Raw genomic sequence first — 20,336 nt, forward strand, 5'->3', positions numbered from 1 at the left:
TTCGCCAAAGTACGTTTATTAATTCTCTCTTCCCTTAGGTAAGGCAGCCTCAGGGAAGAGAAGGGAAAGTCTTCTTGGGGACATTGCTGGAAGGAGCTTCCTACTCTTTGTGGATATTTTCGTGGGCTGTCTTCAGCACCCTGGACACCAGGACTATGAACTCCTCAAAGCTGACCTCTTTATCTTTATCGGTATCCAGATCTTGGAATATTTCATCAATGCTAGGTTGATCTTTGGTGTTCTGGGAAAAGAGAAAGCAGAGGCAGTGAGTTCCCCTTTCTTCAGGCCTCGCATCCCTCAGAACTCAGCCCAGGGCAGGCGGGAACAGTAACTCAAGAGCCAAAACTACATGGGAGAATCCAATATGAGAAAATGGAAGGCAGACAGAAGCAGCTGTCTTGAACCATCCTAGAACCAAGTCTTAACCTAGAAGATGTTGTATTGCTCAGTAATCCAACCCCGCCCGACCCTGCCTCTCTCCACGTTACAGAGAGAGGAAGGCGTGAAGCCTAAGGTGACGGACAGAGCTATTCAGAGAGAGCGGTGGGCCCCTGTACTGCAGCTGGGAGGGGCTGGGGAACATCCTTGGGAACGCAAACTGGGGTGAACCCACCCCAGTCCTTGCCCCCGCCATCATCCTTCAACCACCGCCCTCAGAGCAAGGGGGTGGGAAACTGCCAAGAGAGGGGCCTCCCGTACTTTGAGGCAGTTGGGAAGTTCCTTTGTGATCAGCTGCTTCAGCTCACGCTTGACGAGGGTGTCGTAATGCCCCAGCCGGATGGAGTACTGGTGGAAGATGTTGATGATTCCCTCCAGGTGATCTTCCAGCTTAGTCATCCTGCCAAACTACGTTCACCTTCAGGAGACAAGGGAGGTCTAGGGCAGCGCCTCCCCAGCCCTGCGCTTCCACTGTCTCCTCCTTCCTCATTAATGGTTTAGACCAGGGCTACTATCCCGGGTCAGCTGCTCTGTTTGACCCACGGTGAGTGTTCTTATTTGTGGATAGAATAGGGGAGAAGGACATAGCATACCACCGAAAGTATCAAAGAATTAGCTTTAACTGCCACCTGTTCCAGGTGCCCCCATCTCCTGGGGAGTATAATTCAGAGAGTACTGGCCACTCAGGCTCACCTGGGAAGGGTTCTGTGGTTGCCCAGGCTGTTTCCTTTCCCCAAGTGATGGTACTTTAGGGCCCTTAAACATGCCGGCCACCCCACCCACCTTGGCCATTCCCAAGTCCTGAGACTGTGTCTTCCTATCAGAGCAAGAGCTGGCACCCTTAGTCTCAACGTGCAGTCAGCCAGAGGGGGTTCAGATGGCAGGGAGCTGTAGCTCCCACCCTCCTGCCAAGTGGCCCCCCCGGGGCTGAGTCAAGGAAAGGACACTTACCCTCTGCACAGAAGTGTGAGACGCCAGGAGTGTGCACAGCAGTGGTGAGGAGCACTGGGCTAGGGAGGTTTTTATAAATCAGGCTGCACCTTTGACCTCTGGTGAAGAAACATCTCTGATTCATTTTGGGGTGAGCGCTGGTGGATACTCTTGCTCAAGAGAAGCTTCAGACCTGTGGCTTTGACTGCAATGCATGCAGCTCAGATTGCACCCATGGCACAGGCCACCTGCCACCCCCCACTCAGCCTGAAACAGAATGCCCATCCCTGCCACACCCACACTCCCCCACACCCCCTCCCCCCAACACACACACACACACACACACACACACACACACACACATGCCCATCATGTTTCTCAGCCCTGGGGCAGGACCCAGCCTGCAGGTTGAGCTCTGTTCCCTGCTTCCTGTTAAGAGGCTAAGAAAACAAGTTTCAATGCCTGCATGGCTCCTACCCAGAAAGGGAAGGGCTGGGGAGAGGCGTTTGCTAAGTATCTGTACAACAAAAATGAGCATGGTAATAAAAAACAATCAAAGTGGACGTGTAACCCTGAAACAGGAAAAGGACACTGGTTTAAAACTACAGAAAGCTGGCTCAAGGGTCAGGCAGGTTGGGCTGTGGGAGCAACAGCCGCCCGAGCAGGAGGGCACACACCTGTGTGTGCACCGCGGGCGTGGACGCTCCGCTCCCCTCACCTGTCGGCGGCCCCCCTCGTGCTTCCGCAGAGCAGGAACCCAAATGCTGCCAATGGCCCAGCATTTGGAAGAATACGTACAGAGTTGTTTCCTTTATGTTGTGTCCTGTTTGGTTTGCTCTGCTTTTGACAGTTTTGATTGATGCCCCCTTTTGGTTAGAACTGGACATGGAACAACAGACTGGTTTCAAATAGAAAAAGGAGTACGTCAAGGCTGTATATTGTCACCCTGCTTATTTAACTTATATGCAGAGTACATCATGAGAAACGCTGGACTGGAAGAAACACAAGCTGGAATCAAGATTACCAGGAAAAATATCAATAACCTCAGATATGCAGATGACACCACACTTATGGCAGAAAGTGAAGAGGAACTAAAAAGCCTCTTGATAGAAGTGAAAGAGGAGAGTGAAAAAGTTGGTTTAAAGTTCAACATTCAGAAAACAAAGATCATGGCATCTGCTCCCATCACTTCATGGGAAATAGACGGGGAAACAGTGGAAACAATGTCAGATTTTATTTTAGGGGGCTCAAAAATCACTGCAGATGGTGACTGCAGCCATGAAATTAAAAGACGCTTGCTCCTTGGAAGAAAGGTTATGACCAACCTAGATAGCATGTTCAAAAGGAGAGACATTACTTTGCCAACTAAGGTCTGTCTAGTCAAGGCTATGGTTTTTCCAATGGTCATGTATGGATGTGAAAGTTGGACTGTGAAGAAGGCTGAGTGCTGAAGAATTGATGCTTTTGAACTGTGGTGTTGGAGAAGACTCTTGAGAGTCCCTTGGACTGCAAGGAGATCCAACCAGTCCATCCTGAAGGAGATCAGCCCTGGGATTTCTTTGGAAGGAATGATGCTAAAGCTGAAACTCCAGTACTTTGGCCACCTCATGCGAAGAGTTGACTCATTGGAAAAGACTCCGATGCTGGGAGGGATTAGGGTAAGGAGGAGAAGGGGACGACAAAGGATGAGATGGCTGGATGGCATCTCTGACTCGATGAACGTTGAGTCTGAGTGAACTCCGGGAGATGGTGATGGACAGGGAGGCCTGGCGTGCTGCGATTCATGGGGTGGCAAAGAGTCGGACACGACTGAGCAACTGAATTGAACTGAACTGAACTGAACTTTGGCTATGTAAACTATTTCTGGTAATTATATATTTTTATTTATGAGTAAAGAATACCATTTCTTATACAAAAAAAAACTAAAGAAATCTGAATATAAAGCTTAGAAATCAGTTGATAATAAAGCATCAAGAGTGATTGATTAATTGTAACATATGTACCACGCTATGTAAAATGCTAACAATAGGGGAGGCTGTGAAGGACTATGGGAGCTCTTTATATTATTTTTGCAATTTTTCTCAATTTTTCCATACATCTAAAAAAACTTCTGAACTAAAGTCTAACAAACAACTAAAGCTGTTTGTTTGTTTTAAAGTCCGAAGTCTTTGTTTTTGTTTTTTGGCCATGCTGCCCGGCTTCCGGGATCTTAGTTTCCCGACTAAGGGTTGAATCCAGGCCGAAGCAATGACAGACCAAGTCCTAACCACTGGACCACCAGGGAAATCCCCTCCTTTTAAAAGTGGGCCAGGCACCGCCTTACACAAACCCTCACCTAATTCTCCAAACATTCTTCACTCCAACAGTGGGGTGAGTGCTAATGGTTTGCTCATTTGAAAATGAAGAAAAGGAGTTTGGAGAGTTAAGGAACTTTTCTAAGTGCCAAATTCAAGATTGTTTGCTTTCAAAACCTTTGCCATTTTCTAATTGTTCCTTAAAATGAGAATGGTTGTTTTTTCTTGTAAATATAATACATGCTCATACTTTTTATAGAAAAAAAAAACTAATTTTTGGTAAATGATGCCATCTTGTATCAGACTGGTTTTTTTCTTCTATTTTTTTTTTTTTAACACAGCCAATTCTTAATTCGCCTTTTTAAAAATCCTTTCTTCTGCGCTCCTCCACACCCCTCAACTCACTGTGCCAGACTTGGCCACAGAGCAGCACGAATTCCATGGTTGCCTTCCAGGAATTTGGAGTCTAATGGGTTCAGACACCTTCCTGAATCATAACACACACAGTTTACCGCACATGGAGGTGGGAGATTTCTGAGCACTAATCCAGCCAATACTAGTGACTTGGATTCCACACTGGAATGGGGCCTTGGGCGAACCAGGACTGCCTGGCAGGCCACAGTGAGAAGGGTGCCAGGGGCCACACTGTGCCCTTGGGCAAGCCCTTGAGTTCCGCGGGCCTGCTTCTTCATTTGCATGTCAGTCAACTCACGAGCATCCTTTAGTTCCCAGAGTAGTTATAAGGCTCGCTGATAAAATATGTGAGATAAGGCTTGAAAACAGTAAACAGCATTCTTTAAGTTGGTTTTTCTTTTACCCTTACCCTCCCAGCATAGATATGGGTCATTTAACCCAGCAGGCCACGAACCTGAGTCCAGAGCCAGCCCTCCAGGACCCCGCCACTGGACCCTGGGAGACCTGGAACAGAGGCCTTCCTCACTTGTGTCCTGACAAGCGGCCACTGATAGGGGAGGCCACACCCCAGCTTCCCCTCTGAGCACCAGCCCCTGCATCTGTGCCTGACCAGCAACGCCTTTCAGAAGGCAAGGGAGTCCATGCAGCAGGCGAGTGGCACGGTCCTGGCATGCAGAGTAATGCTACTTGCCTTACCTTCCTCCCTTCTCCCACTGACCCCGCTGAAAAGGGAGGATTGGCCCCCAGGGGCCAGGCCAAGCCTGGGCAGTGTTCCCTCCTGCCGCTGGCCTTGGTGCTTCCAAGGGTATTCCAGAGACTGGTGACCTCCTGACTGTCCCTTGGGCTGGCCCTGCCTCCCCATCGACAGGACCTCCTCAAGTCAGGACTGTGTAGGAAGGCTGATGCTCATGGCAGCCAAGGAGGATGAAGAGGATGGGGGGCAACTCTTCTGTTGACAGTTTGACATAGACGATACAGCAATGGTGGGTACATGTCGTTATACATTTGTCGAAACCCATAGAATGTACAACACGAAAAAGGAACAGTAATGTGAATTATGGACCTTGGTCAAAAACAAGGCATTAATGTTGGCTCATCATCTGTAGCAAATGTTCAGTTGCTCAGTCGTGTCCAGCTCTTTGTGACCCCATGGATTGCAGCACGCCAGGCTTCCCTGTCCTTCACTATCTCCCAGAGTTTGCTCAAACTCATGTCCATTGAGTCGGTGATGCCATCCAACCATCTCATCCTCTGCCAGATGTCAGTAACCGTGGAGCTGGGGGAGGGAGGGCTAAGGAGTGTATGAGAACTCTCTGGACTTTCTACTCAATTTTGCTGTAAACCTAAAACCTCCCCAAAAAATAGTTTATTAATAAAAAAATACTACTGCCTCTAAAGTCACTATGTAAAAAAAGTAATAGGATACTGTACAACAAGAAACAACCTTTTCAAATAAATGCTGAGCCAAATTGATAGAGATTCACCCGCACAACTCCCTCTATGGAGTTAGTCAAAATACCATGGCAACAGTGGGAAGCCAGCACATTAAAGAAAACGGTAACTAACAAAAACATGAATTCATTCTAACTCTTCTAACCTCAATGAGAAATAAATACGTGCTCTAAAGTAGAAGGCAGATCTTCAAGAGACTTCAACTGAATGTGATCATGTAAACACCTTGATGATGTATATTCTCATAATGCAAAGAAACAGTGAATTAAGCTGATAAATCTGAGTAAAGCGTATATGGGAATTTCTTGTACTTCACCTGTCATTTCTCTGTGAGTTTGGAATTATCAAAGTAAATTACATCAAACTGAAATTATATCCAAGTCTAAAATTACCCACAAAGTACTCATAGCCACTGAAATGACTTTGTTAGTCACACTCAAGACATGGGGAGGGGCACACACAGAGCTGAAGGTGAGGCAGCATGATCTGAAGGGGCAGGTTGCAGCCCACCAAGATGGGATCCCCCTCCAAGTTATCCCAGAGCCCAGCTCTGGTTGCTGCTGCTACTGCTAAGTCATGTCAGTCGTGTCCGACTCTGTGCGACCCCATAGACGGAAGCCCACCAGGCTCCCCCGTCCCTGGGATTCTCCAGGCAAGAACACTGGAGTGGGTTGCCATTTCCTTCTCCAACGCATGAAAGTGAAAAGTGAAACTGAAGTCGCTCAGTCGTGTCCGACTCTTCAGCTCTGGTTAGAGACAATGAATACGAGTGCTTGCTCTTACAGAGGCACCCTCTCTAAAAGATGCTTCTCTGGGAGGGAAACATACTCCCAGGTAAGCAAGGAGAGGGGGGGAAAGAGGATGACATTGCTTTAAGGCAGCGGTCCCCAACCTTTCTGCCATCAGGGCTTGGTTTTGTAGAAGACAATTTTTCCATGGACCAGGGTAGGGGAAGGTTTCAGAATGATTGAAGCTCATTACATTTATTGTGCATTTTATTTCTAGTATTATTACATCAGCTCCACCTCAGACCATCAGGCATTAGGTTCCAAAGGTTGAGGACTCCTGCTCTAAAGGATGGAAAGTTCTGGGTCTGAAGGGATTCCATTCCCGGAGATGTGGAAGCAGGGTCAGATCAACTCTAACCTCTGCGCAGTGGTGAGCAGAAGGGCAGCGTGGGTTCCTCCACCTGGCAAACACCTCCTAGCCCTTCATATCTGCTGGTCACTGCTGGCCAGGCACTGGGGGAAGCAGCCACGAACAGAACAGACAGGAGCCCGCCCTCACTGAACAGTCTCGGGAGCTCTAGGATGGGAAAGGCTCTCTGATAAGGTGGTGACGAAGCTAAAAAGGGCAGGGAAGGAAGCAATTGCTTCTTGCTGTTTGAACAAAATAAATTATCAGCCTTGTCTTCAGTTTTGGCAAGTGAACAAAAATCTCAGTTTTTTCTAGGATGCAAAGCTAATCACTGGAGCATTTGTCAAAAGGGATCCAAGGGTTTTCAGGAACTGAGACACCAATCCCTCTACGCCTTCCCCCCACTTTCCCATCACAATTCCCAAATTTGGCTGTTAGAAAAGCTTTCAAGTTGGGCTATGATGACCAGGATCAAAGCCCCAAGGTAGGAAGAAGTTATCAAGGCCTCTGAAATAAAATCTTTTGAAATCTAGCCTGGTGATCTCCATTCAGTACTCTAGACTCTACTACATGCTTTGTGTTAACATGGTTACCATAGCAACAGGTACTGCCTAAATGAGGACCCAGACCACCCCTCTAGCACATCTCTGCAGTAGTGGGCTAGCAATTTGTCCCTAAAACTGCCCAGACCAGGAGGTTTCAGTGGCTACACTTTACAAGCACAAGAAGCAATTGCTTCGGGGGGACAACTCCCTATCTCCTTGGCTTGTGGAGGCAGAACAGATCCTACTAATGAAGTAAGAAAGCCACCGGGGTGTTTGGGCATTTCGGGAATGGGGAGGCTGCAGGAGGGGGAGAAACTAGATGGGTAGGAGCATGAAACGGAGATAAAATAAGAGACTCGTAGTGCTGTGTTCATCCTGAACTGAACAAACCATGTCACAATTCTATTTTGAAATCCCATCCAGATTACTCAGTGTCATGGGCTACCTTACCCCTTCTGAATTAGACAACCGATGTTGGTACAAGGCTGTGATTATGTTAGGAAATTGGGTGTGGCAGAGCCTGTCCAAGGTCACTGCTCCCTTTCTTTTTACTTTTTCAGGTGAAATTAACTCTATTTTTCAAACAGTTTTATTGAGGCATAACTGATGTACAAAAATTGCACATATTTAATGTGTAAAACTTAATGAATTTAGACCTTTTCAAACACTGGTGATACCACCTCACCACACCACAATACCATACCACCATGCCATCACCACAATCGAGGTCATAAGCACATCCATTACCCCTGAAAACTTCCTTGAGTGCCTTTGGCTTTGTTTTTGACATTTGTGGTAAGAACACTTAGGGTGAGATTACCATCTTAACAAACATTTAAGTGCACATGATGTTGTTATTCAGTCACTAAGTCATGTCCAACTCTTTGTGACCCCATGAACTGCAGCACGCTAGGCTTCCCTGTCCTTCACTATCTCCTGGAGTTTGCTCAGATTCGCGTCCATTGGGTTGGTGATGCTATCTAAGCATCTCATCCTCTGCTGCCCTCTTCTCCTTTTATCCTTCCTACCATCAGGGTCTTTTTCAATGAGTCAGCTCTTCACATCTGGTGGCCAAAGTATTGGAGTTTCAGTATCAGTACTTCCAATGAATATTCAGGGTTGATTTCCTTTAGAATTGACTGATTTTATCTCCTTAGAGTCCAAGGGACTCTCAAGAGTCTTCTCCATCACCACAGTTCGAAAGCATAAATTTTCCAGTGTTTAGCCTTCTTTATGGTCCAACTCTCACATCCATACATGACAACTGGAAAAACCATAGCTTTGACTACATGGACCTTTGACTATATCACCAAAGTGATGTCTCTGCTTTTTAATATGCTGTCTAGGTTTGTCGTAGCTTTCCTTCTAAGGAGCAAGTGAAGTCGCTCAGTCGTGTCCGACTGTTAGCGACCCATGGACTGCAGCCTACCAGACTCCTCCGTCCATGGGATTTTCCAGGCAAGAGTACTGGAGTGGGGTGCCATCGCCTTGCTGTAAGGAGCAAGTGTCTTTTAATTTCATGGCTGCAGTCACTGTCCACAATAATTTTGGAGCCCAAGAAAATAAAATCTGCCACTACTGCTTTCCCCTTTCTATTTGCCATGAATTAATGGGACCAAATGCCATATTCTTAGTTTTTTGAATGTTGAGTTTCAAGCCAGCTTTTTACTCTCCTCTTTCATCCTCATTAAGAGGCTCTTTAGTTCCTCTTTACTTTCTACTTTCTGCCTTTAGAGTGCTATCATCTGCATATCTGAGGTTGTTGATATTTCTCCCAGGAATCTTGCTTGATTCCAGCTTGTGATTCAGTGCATGATGCCGTATCTGTAACCGTAGGCACTATATAGACACTGAAGCTGAAACTCCAGTATTTTGGCCACCTGATGCGAAGAACTGACTCATTGGAAAAGACCCTGATGCTGGGAGAGATTGAAGGCAGGAGGAGAAGGGGACAACAGAGGATGAGTTCGTTGGATGGCATCACTGACTCAATGGGCATGAGTTTGAGTGAACTCTGGGAGTTGGTGATGGACAGGGAGGCCTGGCGTGCTGCAGTCCATGGAGTCGCAGAGAGTCGGACATGACTGAGTGACGGATCTGAACTGACTGTGTTGTACAGCAGATCTCTAGGTCTTGTTCATCTCACAGGACTGTCACTTTTAACCACTGAACAGCAGTAGTCACTGCTGCCTAGGAGGACACAGCTCAAAGTGGTGAGACTGCTTGAAGAACTCCAGAAGAGTGTTTCTTTTTTGTTTTTGTTCCCCCGCTTACTACTGCATTCCATATCATTTTGAGACATGCAAAAGACTATACATAGCTTTTAAGTTCATTATAAGGCAAAATAAAGCAGCAAATACCTGTGAATCTCTAGGAAGCCTTTAGGACCCTGGACAGAAACCAAGTGATTGGTAAAGTATTCCAGAAAGCAGAGAAGGAAGAAACTAAATAACTTTTTTGTTTGCTGAAAAACATAATTCTCTGAGAGTGGCCAGACACACTAGCAGAGTAGCCAAGTATGTTTTAAGAATGCTTGTTACCAGCCAAGACATGTCCATGGACAGATGAGTGGATAAACAAGATGTGGTGTGTACATACAATGGAATGCTTCTCAACCATAAAAATGAATGAAATAATGTCATTTGCAGCAACATGGATGGAACTAGAGATTTTCATATTAAGTGAAGGAAGTCAGAAAAAGAGAGACAAATACCATACTATCTCACTGACATGTGGAATTTAAACTATGACCCAAATGAGCCTACCTATGGAACAGAAACAGACTCACAGAGGTAGGAATAGACTTGTGGTTGCCAAGCGGGAGGGGCAGGGGAAGCGTGGACTGAGAGTTTGGGATTCGCAGAGGCAAATTTGTGACAACAACAACAAGGCCCTACTGTGTAGCACAGGGAACTGTATTCAATATCCTGAGAAAAAAATCATGATAAGGGGAAAGAGAATATATGGGCGTGTGTATGGCCGAATCACTTAGCTGTACAATAGAAACTGATACAGCATTGTGAATCAACTTTCCTTCAATTTAATAAAATAAAATGCCTTTTAATGAAAATAAAAGTGATTTGCTACTACCAAAAAAATCAGTAATTTTTTAAAAATTTCATTTATTATTTTGGCTGCCCTGGATCTTTGTTGCTACACAAGGGCTTTCTCTAGGCTGTGGCAAGCAGGGGTCGCTCTCCAGCTGCAGCTTGTGGTCATGCCTTCTCTTGTTGCAGAATGTGGGCTCTCAGAGCCTGGGCTCAGCTTAGCTGTGGCACATGGCCTTAGCTGCCCAGCAGCATGCGGAATTTTCCAAGACCAGGGATCAAACCCATGTCCTCCACATTGGAAGGGAAATTCTTAACCACTGGATACCAGGGAAATCCAAAATCAGTCATTTTACATAGAGCAAATACTACATTTTATGCTGGGTAGGGGGTGGGGGAGAATGATTTGTTAGCTTCTCTACCTCAGACTGAATTTCTTAAGACTCTGAGCCTCTTCCTAGAAGGGGGCAGGCCCACACTGCTTGAATCAGTGGGTTCTGGGAATGAGGCTACCCTGAGGCTCTAACCCAACCTAGAGTGATTCGTGGAGCCAGTTCGTTGTGAAGAGGGAGTGTGGTTGATGAAAGCTGACATTACAGCCTCAGGGGAGCATGCATTCCAGACAGGACTGGAAACCTGGCTGAAAATTGTAAGAGAAAAAAAAAAAAAGAGAGAGAGAGAGAGAGATGAAGGAGGTCAAGAGGCTCTGCAAGAACCATATGGGCTTCATGTAGAAAAAGCATCCGTAACTGTGCTGGAGAAGCAGAGGCCACAAAAGGTGTACTTGGAGCTGCGAAGAGTTGCATGGCCCCAGTGGGATTTCCCAGAAACCTGAGAAGGTGACTGTTGTTGCTAGACTCTGTGCTCCAGAAACTGCTGGAGGAGGCATCAGGGCCCAAGGATGCACCAGGCAGGCTCGACCTGTTCGAGTCAGGGGAAAGGGGGGACACCTGTCACAAAAGTCTCTGGGCTGAGGCCCTCCAGACTGACTGGTGTCCCTGAGGCTAGTTCTAGAGGTGGGGTGGGTGGGGGAGCAGGCAGGAGCCTCTGATCCATGGCAGGAGGGAAAAGAGAGACAGACACATCTCATTGGAGAAAGCAGCTAAGGGCCCCATACAGGCCAAGGCACCTCTCTGGGACTTTGAATTCCACTCAGGGCATCAGTCAATGGGAAATTCCAAAGCTCTGAAAGTAGGCCTGAGAAGGAGCTTTTTCTGAGACAACTTCTAAAAACCTTGAAAAAATGAAAATGGCCATCGTCTCACCTATCTGTGGACAAGGTGGCTGTTTTCTGGTGACCTGATCCCATATGGTGAATCTGTCTATAGTGTCTCAGAAGCTGAGGCTGACATACACGGGAGATGAGGCCTCTTGAGAAGCTTTCAGCCCTGCAGGATTCAGCTCAGTAATCACCAGGGCCTTTTCCTACTCCAGTGCAGAAACACTAGAGGAAGACAATAAAAACTCAGGTCAGAGAAAGGCAGACATCCAAAAGAAATTCAGCAGAGGTCTCTGCTTCCTCCAGCTGCATCCTCCATCAGAGAACAAGAGAGGAAGCGAGAGGGAGCAAGGGCCACCCCTTCCCAGCCTGGAGAGCCCCAGAACTGGAGAAGTCCACAACCCTGCAGGTGAGGACTGCATGAGTGATGGATCAGCCACAAGTGCCCAAACACAGACGGATTAAAGCCTGAATCAGGAGCTGTTTACCTGTTTTCAGAATAGGGAAAACAGAGACCTGTCTTGAAGCAGTTCTGCTTTGCTCCATGGGGCAATGGCACTGAGATATCTGCCCTCTGACACTCCCCATCCCCCCGACCCTCCCCCACCCCCACCCCAGTAGGCAGTTAGTCAACATCACTACTGGCCCAATTGGGGAAGAGAAATCTCCTGGAGATATGAGGCAAGAGAGACATTTGGCCCCAGTCAGATCCATAGGCAGGAAAACTTTCCTGAAACCAAATTAATATAGTGAGCAAAAGGGGAGATCATGCCAGTGACAAGGAAACACAAGAACAATAAAATTGATGGAAACTCTCCCAAACCCAACTTTCCCATGTGCTTTGGGTGACAGTGTCCTCTATAGAGGTCGCATTGCCTGGCCTTTATAGAGGGCTTCCCAGCAGCTTGCTAGAAATGCATCATCCACAGAATTGTGCAGACTGGCCTTCAACAATAGCTTTTATAACAAATAGAAGCAAATACAAGAGACTACTGCTGTTCATGAGAACAGAAATTATCCTCAGACTCCCCACTGGTCTGAGTGAGCACCAGGCTCAAGGAGACACTCGACACCCTCTTAGTAGGAGATGTGGAAACTTGAGCAGTTAACTGGGAAAAGAAAAACATGTAGTTATAAATTATTAAATCATACTTATTGCATTTGGAAGTTCCTTGGAAGATCCCCACCTGCCTTGTGGATCAATTGATTTTCCTGGAATTGGAGCCATTTGCTTTTTGAAACAGTAGCTGGAATTGTGTCAGAAATCTGGTTTATGGGGCAGATGTGATGTTGACTGTTAACTGTCTGTGCTGGAATTGGCTGAGTTTGAAGGATTTGTACAGGATATCTCCAAACCCTTCAACATCATGGAATAGTTGGCAGAATATTTGTGGAGTAAAAAGAAAGCAGATAAAGCATTTTTTTTAATTATTGAAAAGGTAATTCTCTGTGAGACCCAGAATAGGTAACTGAAGAGGGGAGTGCATCAGAAATGATTTCTGAGGTCCTTACCTCAGACTGCAAATTTCTAAATTTCTGAACCTTTTCCTAGATGAGGGGACTCAGTATTAATATCTGATGACCTCTGGAGTCCCAGAGTATAGCACCCTCTACTCTGTTCCAAGCCTGAGTGTTCCAGATGCAGGCTGCAGAAAAAGCCCTTCAGCCTGCAGAGAAAACTAAGAAACACCAGCTAATCAGTGTGTTTTCCAGAAATGACATTAATAGCCTCAAGAGAAGAACTAAGTCCAGCTTGGCTGGACACATTCCTGAAAAAATATGCAAGAGTAGCAGGTATTCAGAAGGAGAAACAGGGGAGGTAATGAAATGCAGAGACAAGCGTGCCCTGTGGGGTACTGGTTTGCTCCACAAGCTCAGTGTCTCCAGATCCCCCATTACCTCTCATTTAGCTTTTCTTGTCTTATAGCATTGGCTAGGGCCCCACAATACTAATGTTAGATAGAAGTGGTAATGGAAGCATCCTTGCGTTTTTCCTGTTATTAAAGAGTAATGTCTGTGGAAACAATTTAAATGTCCATCAAAAGGTGAATGGATATGGAAGACGTGGCATGTATATATGATGGAATATTACTTGGCCATGAAAAAGAATGAAATGGTACCATTTGCATCAACTTGGAGGGATCTAGAGATTATCGTACTAACTGAAATATATCAGACAGAGGAAGACAAATATTATACGATATTACTTATCTGTGGACTCTTTAAAAACTGATACTAATATATTTATTTATGAAACAGAAATAGACCCACAGACATAGAAGACAAACTCACAGCTACCAAAGGGGAAGTAGAGGGGAGGGATAAACTGGAAGTTTGGGATTAACATATACACACAACTATATATGGAGTAGATGACCGATGAGGACTTAACTGTGTAGCACACAGGAACTATGCTCAATATTTTGTCATACCCAAGGGGGGGAAGGAATCTGAAAAATAATATATATGTATGTATAACTGAATCATTGTGCTATACACCTGAAACTAACACACCATTGTAAATTAACTATACTTCAAAAAAAAGATAAATGTCTAATGTTTTTCCATTAAGTATGACATTTAGGATGGGGTCTTAATGAATTACATTATAGCAGAGAGTTCTGGGACCAAAGCAGGAAAGAAATCCAGACCATTTTATTTGTGTTTGGTATTTTGCTCCAGAAAGCAGAGAAGGGAAATGTACCGTAATAAAACAAGATGCTGAGCAAGCTGAACTGATTGGAGCCCTTGCTGGGCTAGGCTGATGAAGACTCTATGACTCTGGATGCAGGATATAGATCTATGCTTTCTGCTGCTAATGAGGTCCCTTCAGGAGGAAGAAGAAACGTCTGCCCGGTGACAGAGCAATGGTTACAAATCATTTGAAAGAGTTGCTGAAGGTCTATGCCCTGACCTAAGCAGCCAGTTCAGACCATGATTTTGCAAACAAGCGAATTATTCACATGGAAATTTACACCACTCCTAAAACTGGAAGGAAGACTCCCCAACCCAAATAGAGGGACAGTCCCTAAGAGCTTATGGAACTCAAAATGCTAATCCCCACTTCTACAGTCATTGTCTGGAGGATTGCTCATACCAGGAAAAAAAAATAACCACAGTAATTCAGGCCCAAGTGAGGGTGAGGACCTGGAGACAGGAGAAAGAAGTCCAAGAAAGTTCGTTCTGGTAGCTGCAGGGGACAAGGACCAAGAGACCAAGAAGGCCGGAGGAGGAATGGTAGGCCCTCTGCAAACACAGGTTGGAAATCAGCTAGAAGAAAAGCACTTTCGTGTCAGAACCAGGGTTTCCTGCCTGGAGACAACCGCAGATGTAATCCTGGCTTTGCCACTTGCCAGATGAATAAATTTTGTTGAGTTTCTTAACTTCTCTGAACCTCCTTATGTGCAAAATGGAAATAGCAATTATCAGTCTTATAGGGGTGTTATAAGAAACAAAAGAAATAAGCTATCACAAAGTCTAGTGCTTAAAAGCAAAATTAATCAACAAATATAGTGAGCCTGTGTCAAAATTCTTGCTTTAATTCATTAATGAGAGAATCAGCAAAGAAGATTTTTAAAAGCTGGTTTAAAGAATATTTGAGAATATATAAAGACATTCGGGAAAGGAGTGACTAAGATTCTTAAATATGACTCAACTTTTAATAGGGAAATAAAAATTAAAGCAGCAACCTCAAATGTGAATGTCTTGATTTTATTTTTATGATGACTGTATCTATAACAGTTCTGTTTCCAAAGCTAAACACTGGAATAATACTGAATTGTCACTCAATTTAAGATAAGTAATTGCTTCTAATGACTATTTTGTTTCAGTGTCATGTATATATTTGAGTTTTTCTCTTCTGCATAATATTATCTGAACAAATGTAGATAGTTTACATGGGGCTTCCCAGGTGGTGTGAGTGTTAAAGAACCCACCTGCCAATGCAGGAGATGTAAGAGACACAGGTTCGATCCCTGGGTCAGGAAGATCCCCTGCAGGAGGGCATGGCAACCCACTCCAGTATTCTTGCCTGGAGAATCCCATGAAGAGACGGGCCTGGTGGGCTGCAGTCCATGGAGTCGCGAAGACTCGGACACGACTGAGCGACTAAGCACACACACACAGAGAGCCTATATGCTGCCTTTTTCAGTTCAACTGTCCATGGCCTCAAAGTTGGCTAGGGATTATGTCTCATGTGGAAATACACAAAGGTTTAACAACTAACTCTGCCAACCTATAGAATCCTATTACCCCACCAGGCAGATGTAAACTGCCTACTTCTTTTTTTTTTTTTTTTAATTCTTTTGGCTTATAATTCTTAAAAGAATGATAATAGCAAAAGTGATGCAAAATCTTCAGTGTGAGATTATGATTAAGCTACATTTTACAAAAATATGGTGTAAGATGGCAATAATCCCATTCAACATCCTGGATTATTAGATCCCTTCAGGAGGGACTGATAATTTATACAGTCAAACTTTAAAATTTACAGATAAAGGCAGTCCAATACTGCCACTGAGAAGTACATCTCTTAACATATACAACTCTCAGGCCACAGTTTTGAAGGTCTGAAGTATCAAGTTGGTTTGATGAATTAGTCGGTTGGCACTTATGAACACATTTATTGCCTTGCCATCCTTAAAATAGGTTTTCAGAGTATCACTGAAACTTTTAGAGTACTTTACGAATTCTTTCTTTTGGTGTTCGAGTGCCCTGCGGTTCTGGTATTGATATTTCTTGAAGACATTGTTTACTGTATCAAGAAGTTCTTTTATTGCACTAGCTATATCCTTGATTGTCTGCAGAAACCTCACTCTGTTGTTGATCTCATCTGGGATCTTACTGAGAATTTGTTTAAGTGCTCGTGCCTTTTCATTTAGGTCCTGGAATTCTGGCTCCGGTCGTTCAATCATATACTCTTCTACATCATCAGCTGCCATTCGAAGAAGGGATTCTGTGAAGTTGACTTCTACACTTTTTTTCTCTAAAATTTTCATAATTATGTCTTGCGTGAGTCCTGGATTTTCTTTTTCAGCCTTAATGAAAGCTGCTCTCAGTGTCTGAGCTGCAGACAGATTTACTCGTTCTAGCTCATTAAACACAGGATACATGACTGCATAGAGGGGCATAGAAACCATAGAAGTGGTCTCAGCTTCATTCTTCATCTCTTCCATTGTCATCCTCATTCAAAAGCCAACTACAGTAGAAAAAGCAGTGCTAAAATGCAGAGGAATCTTCATTCACTGCAGTCTTTCTTCTCTTTTTTGTGATAAAAGAATAAAGCACAAAACATATACTGACCTCCTTAGAGGGACCACATCATGAAACTGGAACTGAATCCGTAGATCTCTGTCAACATTTTGACTCTTCCTTCTACAGTTCTCTTCGGTTACTGAGGTACTGACTTCACTTCCCAACTGCCTACTTCTTTATCCATTGTGATCTGTTAACCAAACATACTGTGCTGACCATGTTACACTTCCCAAAGTGCCAGATGATGGAAGGTTAACGAGCAGCAGAGATCTGCTTCTACTCAGGCAAACTCTAGCCTGAGATCAAAGATTTAAGCAATCACCATTTTGTCTTTCTCCAGGTTTGAGATGAATTTTTTTTCCCTTTCACATGCCTTCCAGAAGGATAGCCCCTTCCCTCCCCTTCTGGACTTCCCCTGTGGCTCAATGGTAAAGAATCCACCTGCCAATGCAGGAGATGAGGGTTCTGTCCCTGGGTTGGGAAGATCCCCTAGAGAAGGGAATGGCTACCCACTCCAGTATTCTTGCCTGGAGAATTCCATGGACAGAGAAGCCTGGTGGGCTAAAGTCCATGGGGTCACAGAGAGGCGACACAACTGAGCAAATAACACTTTTTCCCCCTTCTCAGCCCATCTGAATTTAGGCTGAATTCCCTAGGTCAGGAGGCCAGAATCTAGGCTGATATCTGGACCCAACCAGAATCACTGTGGCTCCCAAGTAGGATGTACAAGGAAGTCTTCTCCGCTGGAATAAGCTGTGTGCTCAGCTCCTAGACGCCAATTGCCCAATTCCAGATACTCCCTGTGCTCTTTAATAATTCTGTCACAACTGCAAGGCACTTGGCTGAAGTCAGGAGTCTTGGGTCTTGGGTGGGGAACCTGGGTGGAGAAGTGGGGTTTCAGACAGGTCATCCTTTAAGGCCGGATCTGCCTCAATCGGTGAGCCAAGTTCTCCTTTGTGGGTTCAAAATGACATGAGGCTTCCTACTAAACCAGCTATTTCTCAACTTTCCACCACCTTGTTCTTCTTTTGTTGCTGCGGCAACAGGAGCCCGAAACACCTTGCTCTGGGCTACAAGCCCTGCCTGACTCTGCCCAGTAGGTCCTGTAATGGGCACAGCCTTGTTTGCACATTACAATCTGCAAGCCTGCCTCCTCCACAGACCTTCCAACGATGGCTTCACTCATCTCCAGCTCATTCTTCAGGTGGCCAGCTGGTCTACCTCCCACATTCAACCATGAGCTTGGGTATCAACCGTTTGACATCTCAGGGTCAATGCAGTTCTTCACAATCACTGGCCCATCACTTATGGTGAAACTCCAGAGGGCATTCTGGGCTGCCTTCCCAGGGTCCTCTGAGAGGACTCAGAGAAAGTGGACTCATTGGACTTTCAACCAGCAGAACACAGTTAACAATGGTAAAGCCCCCACCATCACCCCACCCAAAAGAATCCATTAGCAACAAGTCTGACACGCATTTTCAAGGAGAGTGAAAGACACTGGGATATGTCGCCCGTCACCCCCACTCAGACACATACAAATATCCACACAAATACACACATACACACACACATACACGCATTTACACACCACCACCACCAATGTGGATAACTGAGGCAGAAGGAGGCTGCCCTCTCCTTTTATCCATTCACCCATTATGTTCCCTAAATATTGAGTGAGGCCTGAAATGCTTCTTGGTGAACCATGACGACGTTTCCCATCTCTTTTTGGCCTGGGCCACATTTGGACCAGCTGCTCACGTTTAAAGGTGCCTCTCAAATCTGCAATGAGAGCCTCCTCGATGTAGAGAGTGTGTTCACACTCCTGAGTTAGGTGAGAGTCAGACACGGCTGACCGACTGAGCACGCACCCACTTGGCTTTGGGGAATAAAGAGATCCTCCAGGAAAACTGAGAAGGAAGAACTTTTGTCCCCAGCCTTCCCACTTCTGCCCAGAGGGAGCCCACCTCCATATTTAGTGACTAGATCCCCCATCCCATTCTATGTCCCAGCCTCAGTTCTCTGCTGGCTGCCAACCATTTTCACTAATACATTAGCTGATAATAATACTAGCTGGTAATGAAAGCCTTGCTCTGTGAGTAAGGGTTTAAGCTATAATCTTTCCCTATTCATTTGCATTTCTGTATGAGTAAACACTACCACAAAGGAAAAGCCCAGTGATCTGGGGTGAGTAATCTTCCACACTGGGACCCAGTTCATCTGAGTGGCATTTTGTTGGGTGAGGGAGAAACTTGCTCCTCCTGGAATCCGGGGCTGGGGGGTGGGGGGTGAGGGGAATTGGCCAACTCCTTTTCTCCTCCTGGGGTTGAAGCACTTCCGCCTTCACCAAGGGTCCCCTCCTTCCCTTACCTCCACCGTCACAGAGTTGGGTGCCTCTACAGCCCAGGCTCCTAGAGTTAGAGGCATGCAATCATCCCAGAGAGGGTTAGAGGCACACAATCATTCCAGAAGGCTCCCTGCTGTTTATGCAGTGGTTCAGTGCCTGATGCACACAGAGGGACCCCAAGCCAGCATCCATCTCCTGGGACACAGTGCCCCCAGCCCAGCTTCACAGAGCAGAAGAGTTGTGAAGGGGTGGGGCAGCCGCAGAGAAACTAATTTAGCCCTTAGCAGCACATGTTCCCCACCCCCTATCCACCCCACCAAGTCTAGCCACAAACAAAACAACAATAATGGAAATACACACTCTATCTTTCATTACTAAAACTCCAGAAGCCAGAACAAATGTTCTTAATACTTGAGGGGTGTCTGCATCCTTTTTTAGTGATGAAAGACTCAGAGGAATGAGCATATACACATACAATCAGAATGGTGTACTCAACTTCAGTTCTGTTCCAGAGATGTACCATGCATGCGAGCTTGCTCAGTCATTTCAGTTGTATCTGATTCTTTGTGACTCTATGGACTGTAGCCCTCCAGGCTCTTCTGTCCATGGGGATCCTCCAGGCAAGAATTCTGAAGTGGGTTGCCATACTCTCCCCCAGGGGATCTTCCCGACCACGTTTCTTATGTGTCCTGCGTTAACAGGCAGGTTCTTTACCCATAGCGCCACCTAGGAAGCCCCAGGATGTACCATAGCAAAGTAAAGTAGCTCAGTCGTGTCCGACTCTTTGCAATCCCATGGACTGTAGCCTACCAGGCTCCTCTGTCCATGGGATTTTCCAGGCAAGATAGACCAAGTCAAAATCCCTGGTGTAGAGACTCTAGTGACAGCTCCCAACCCCCTTCTCCATAACTAACATCACCACCCCTCCTGCTAAGTGAGGACAGTGATGAGTAAATGTCCCAAAGACGCAGCGTGGAAACTCAGCTTGCTAGGTGGGTTCTGGTGAGAGATGCCGGTTCATTTTCTGGCCCCCCTGTTTCACCAGACCCTTGGAAACCCAGAGTAATGACGGGGAGAGTATTTTAGATAAGTCACTGATTATCGAAGCATTTACCTCACAGGGAAACAATTGAATACCCTATTCGTCACATTGAGTTTTATTAATGTATTAGCCTATCTTCCCTTTCCTTTGTTGTTTAGTATCTATTTATTTATTTCACTGTGTTGAGCCTCAGTTGGAGTGCCAGGGCTTCTCGCTAGCTG

General features: G+C 45.5%; 1 protein-coding gene and 1 pseudogene across 3 annotated transcripts; both read right to left on the reverse strand.

Moving 5' to 3' along the window:
• On the reverse strand, nucleotides 1-19,297 carry LOC138432906 (protein S100-A12-like). 3 transcript variants are annotated; one of them, XM_069574626.1, is made up of 5 exons: nucleotides 11,965-12,052; nucleotides 11,523-11,701; nucleotides 1,390-1,487; nucleotides 700-856; nucleotides 1-241 (listed from the first exon to the last, which is right to left on the reverse strand). In XM_069574626.1, the coding sequence occupies exons 4-5, from the start codon at nucleotides 835-837 to the stop codon at nucleotides 101-103; spliced, it is 279 nt and encodes a 92-aa protein (XP_069430727.1). In that variant the 5' UTR covers nucleotides 838-856; nucleotides 1,390-1,487; nucleotides 11,523-11,701; nucleotides 11,965-12,052; the 3' UTR covers nucleotides 1-100. The 3 variants fall into 3 exon arrangements, with proteins under 3 accessions (XP_069430727.1, XP_069430737.1, XP_069430746.1); XM_069574636.1 differs by having other exon boundaries at nucleotides 1,390-1,573; nucleotides 11,965-12,036; XM_069574645.1 differs by lacking the exons at nucleotides 11,523-11,701; nucleotides 11,965-12,052 and adding an exon at nucleotides 19,097-19,297.
• Nucleotides 15,924-18,932, reverse strand: LOC138432902 (programmed cell death protein 10 pseudogene; annotated as a pseudogene).
• Nucleotides 19,298-20,336: the final 1,039 nt, after the last annotated feature.

This window comes from Ovis canadensis, chromosome 1 (assembly GCF_042477335.2).
Source record: "Ovis canadensis isolate MfBH-ARS-UI-01 breed Bighorn chromosome 1, ARS-UI_OviCan_v2, whole genome shotgun sequence".
Lineage (NCBI taxonomy): Eukaryota > Metazoa > Chordata > Mammalia > Artiodactyla > Bovidae > Ovis > Ovis canadensis.

Bases quoted from the DNA above. Each gene is read 5' to 3' on its own strand.
- LOC138432906 (XM_069574645.1), bottom strand. From the start codon at position 837: ATGACTAAGCTGGAAGATCACCTGGAGGGAATCATCAACATCTTCCAC. The intron at 242-699 runs GTACGGGAGGCC...CTCTTTTCCCAG, and splicing joins AACTTCCCAACTGCCTCAAA to AACACCAAAGATCAACCTAG.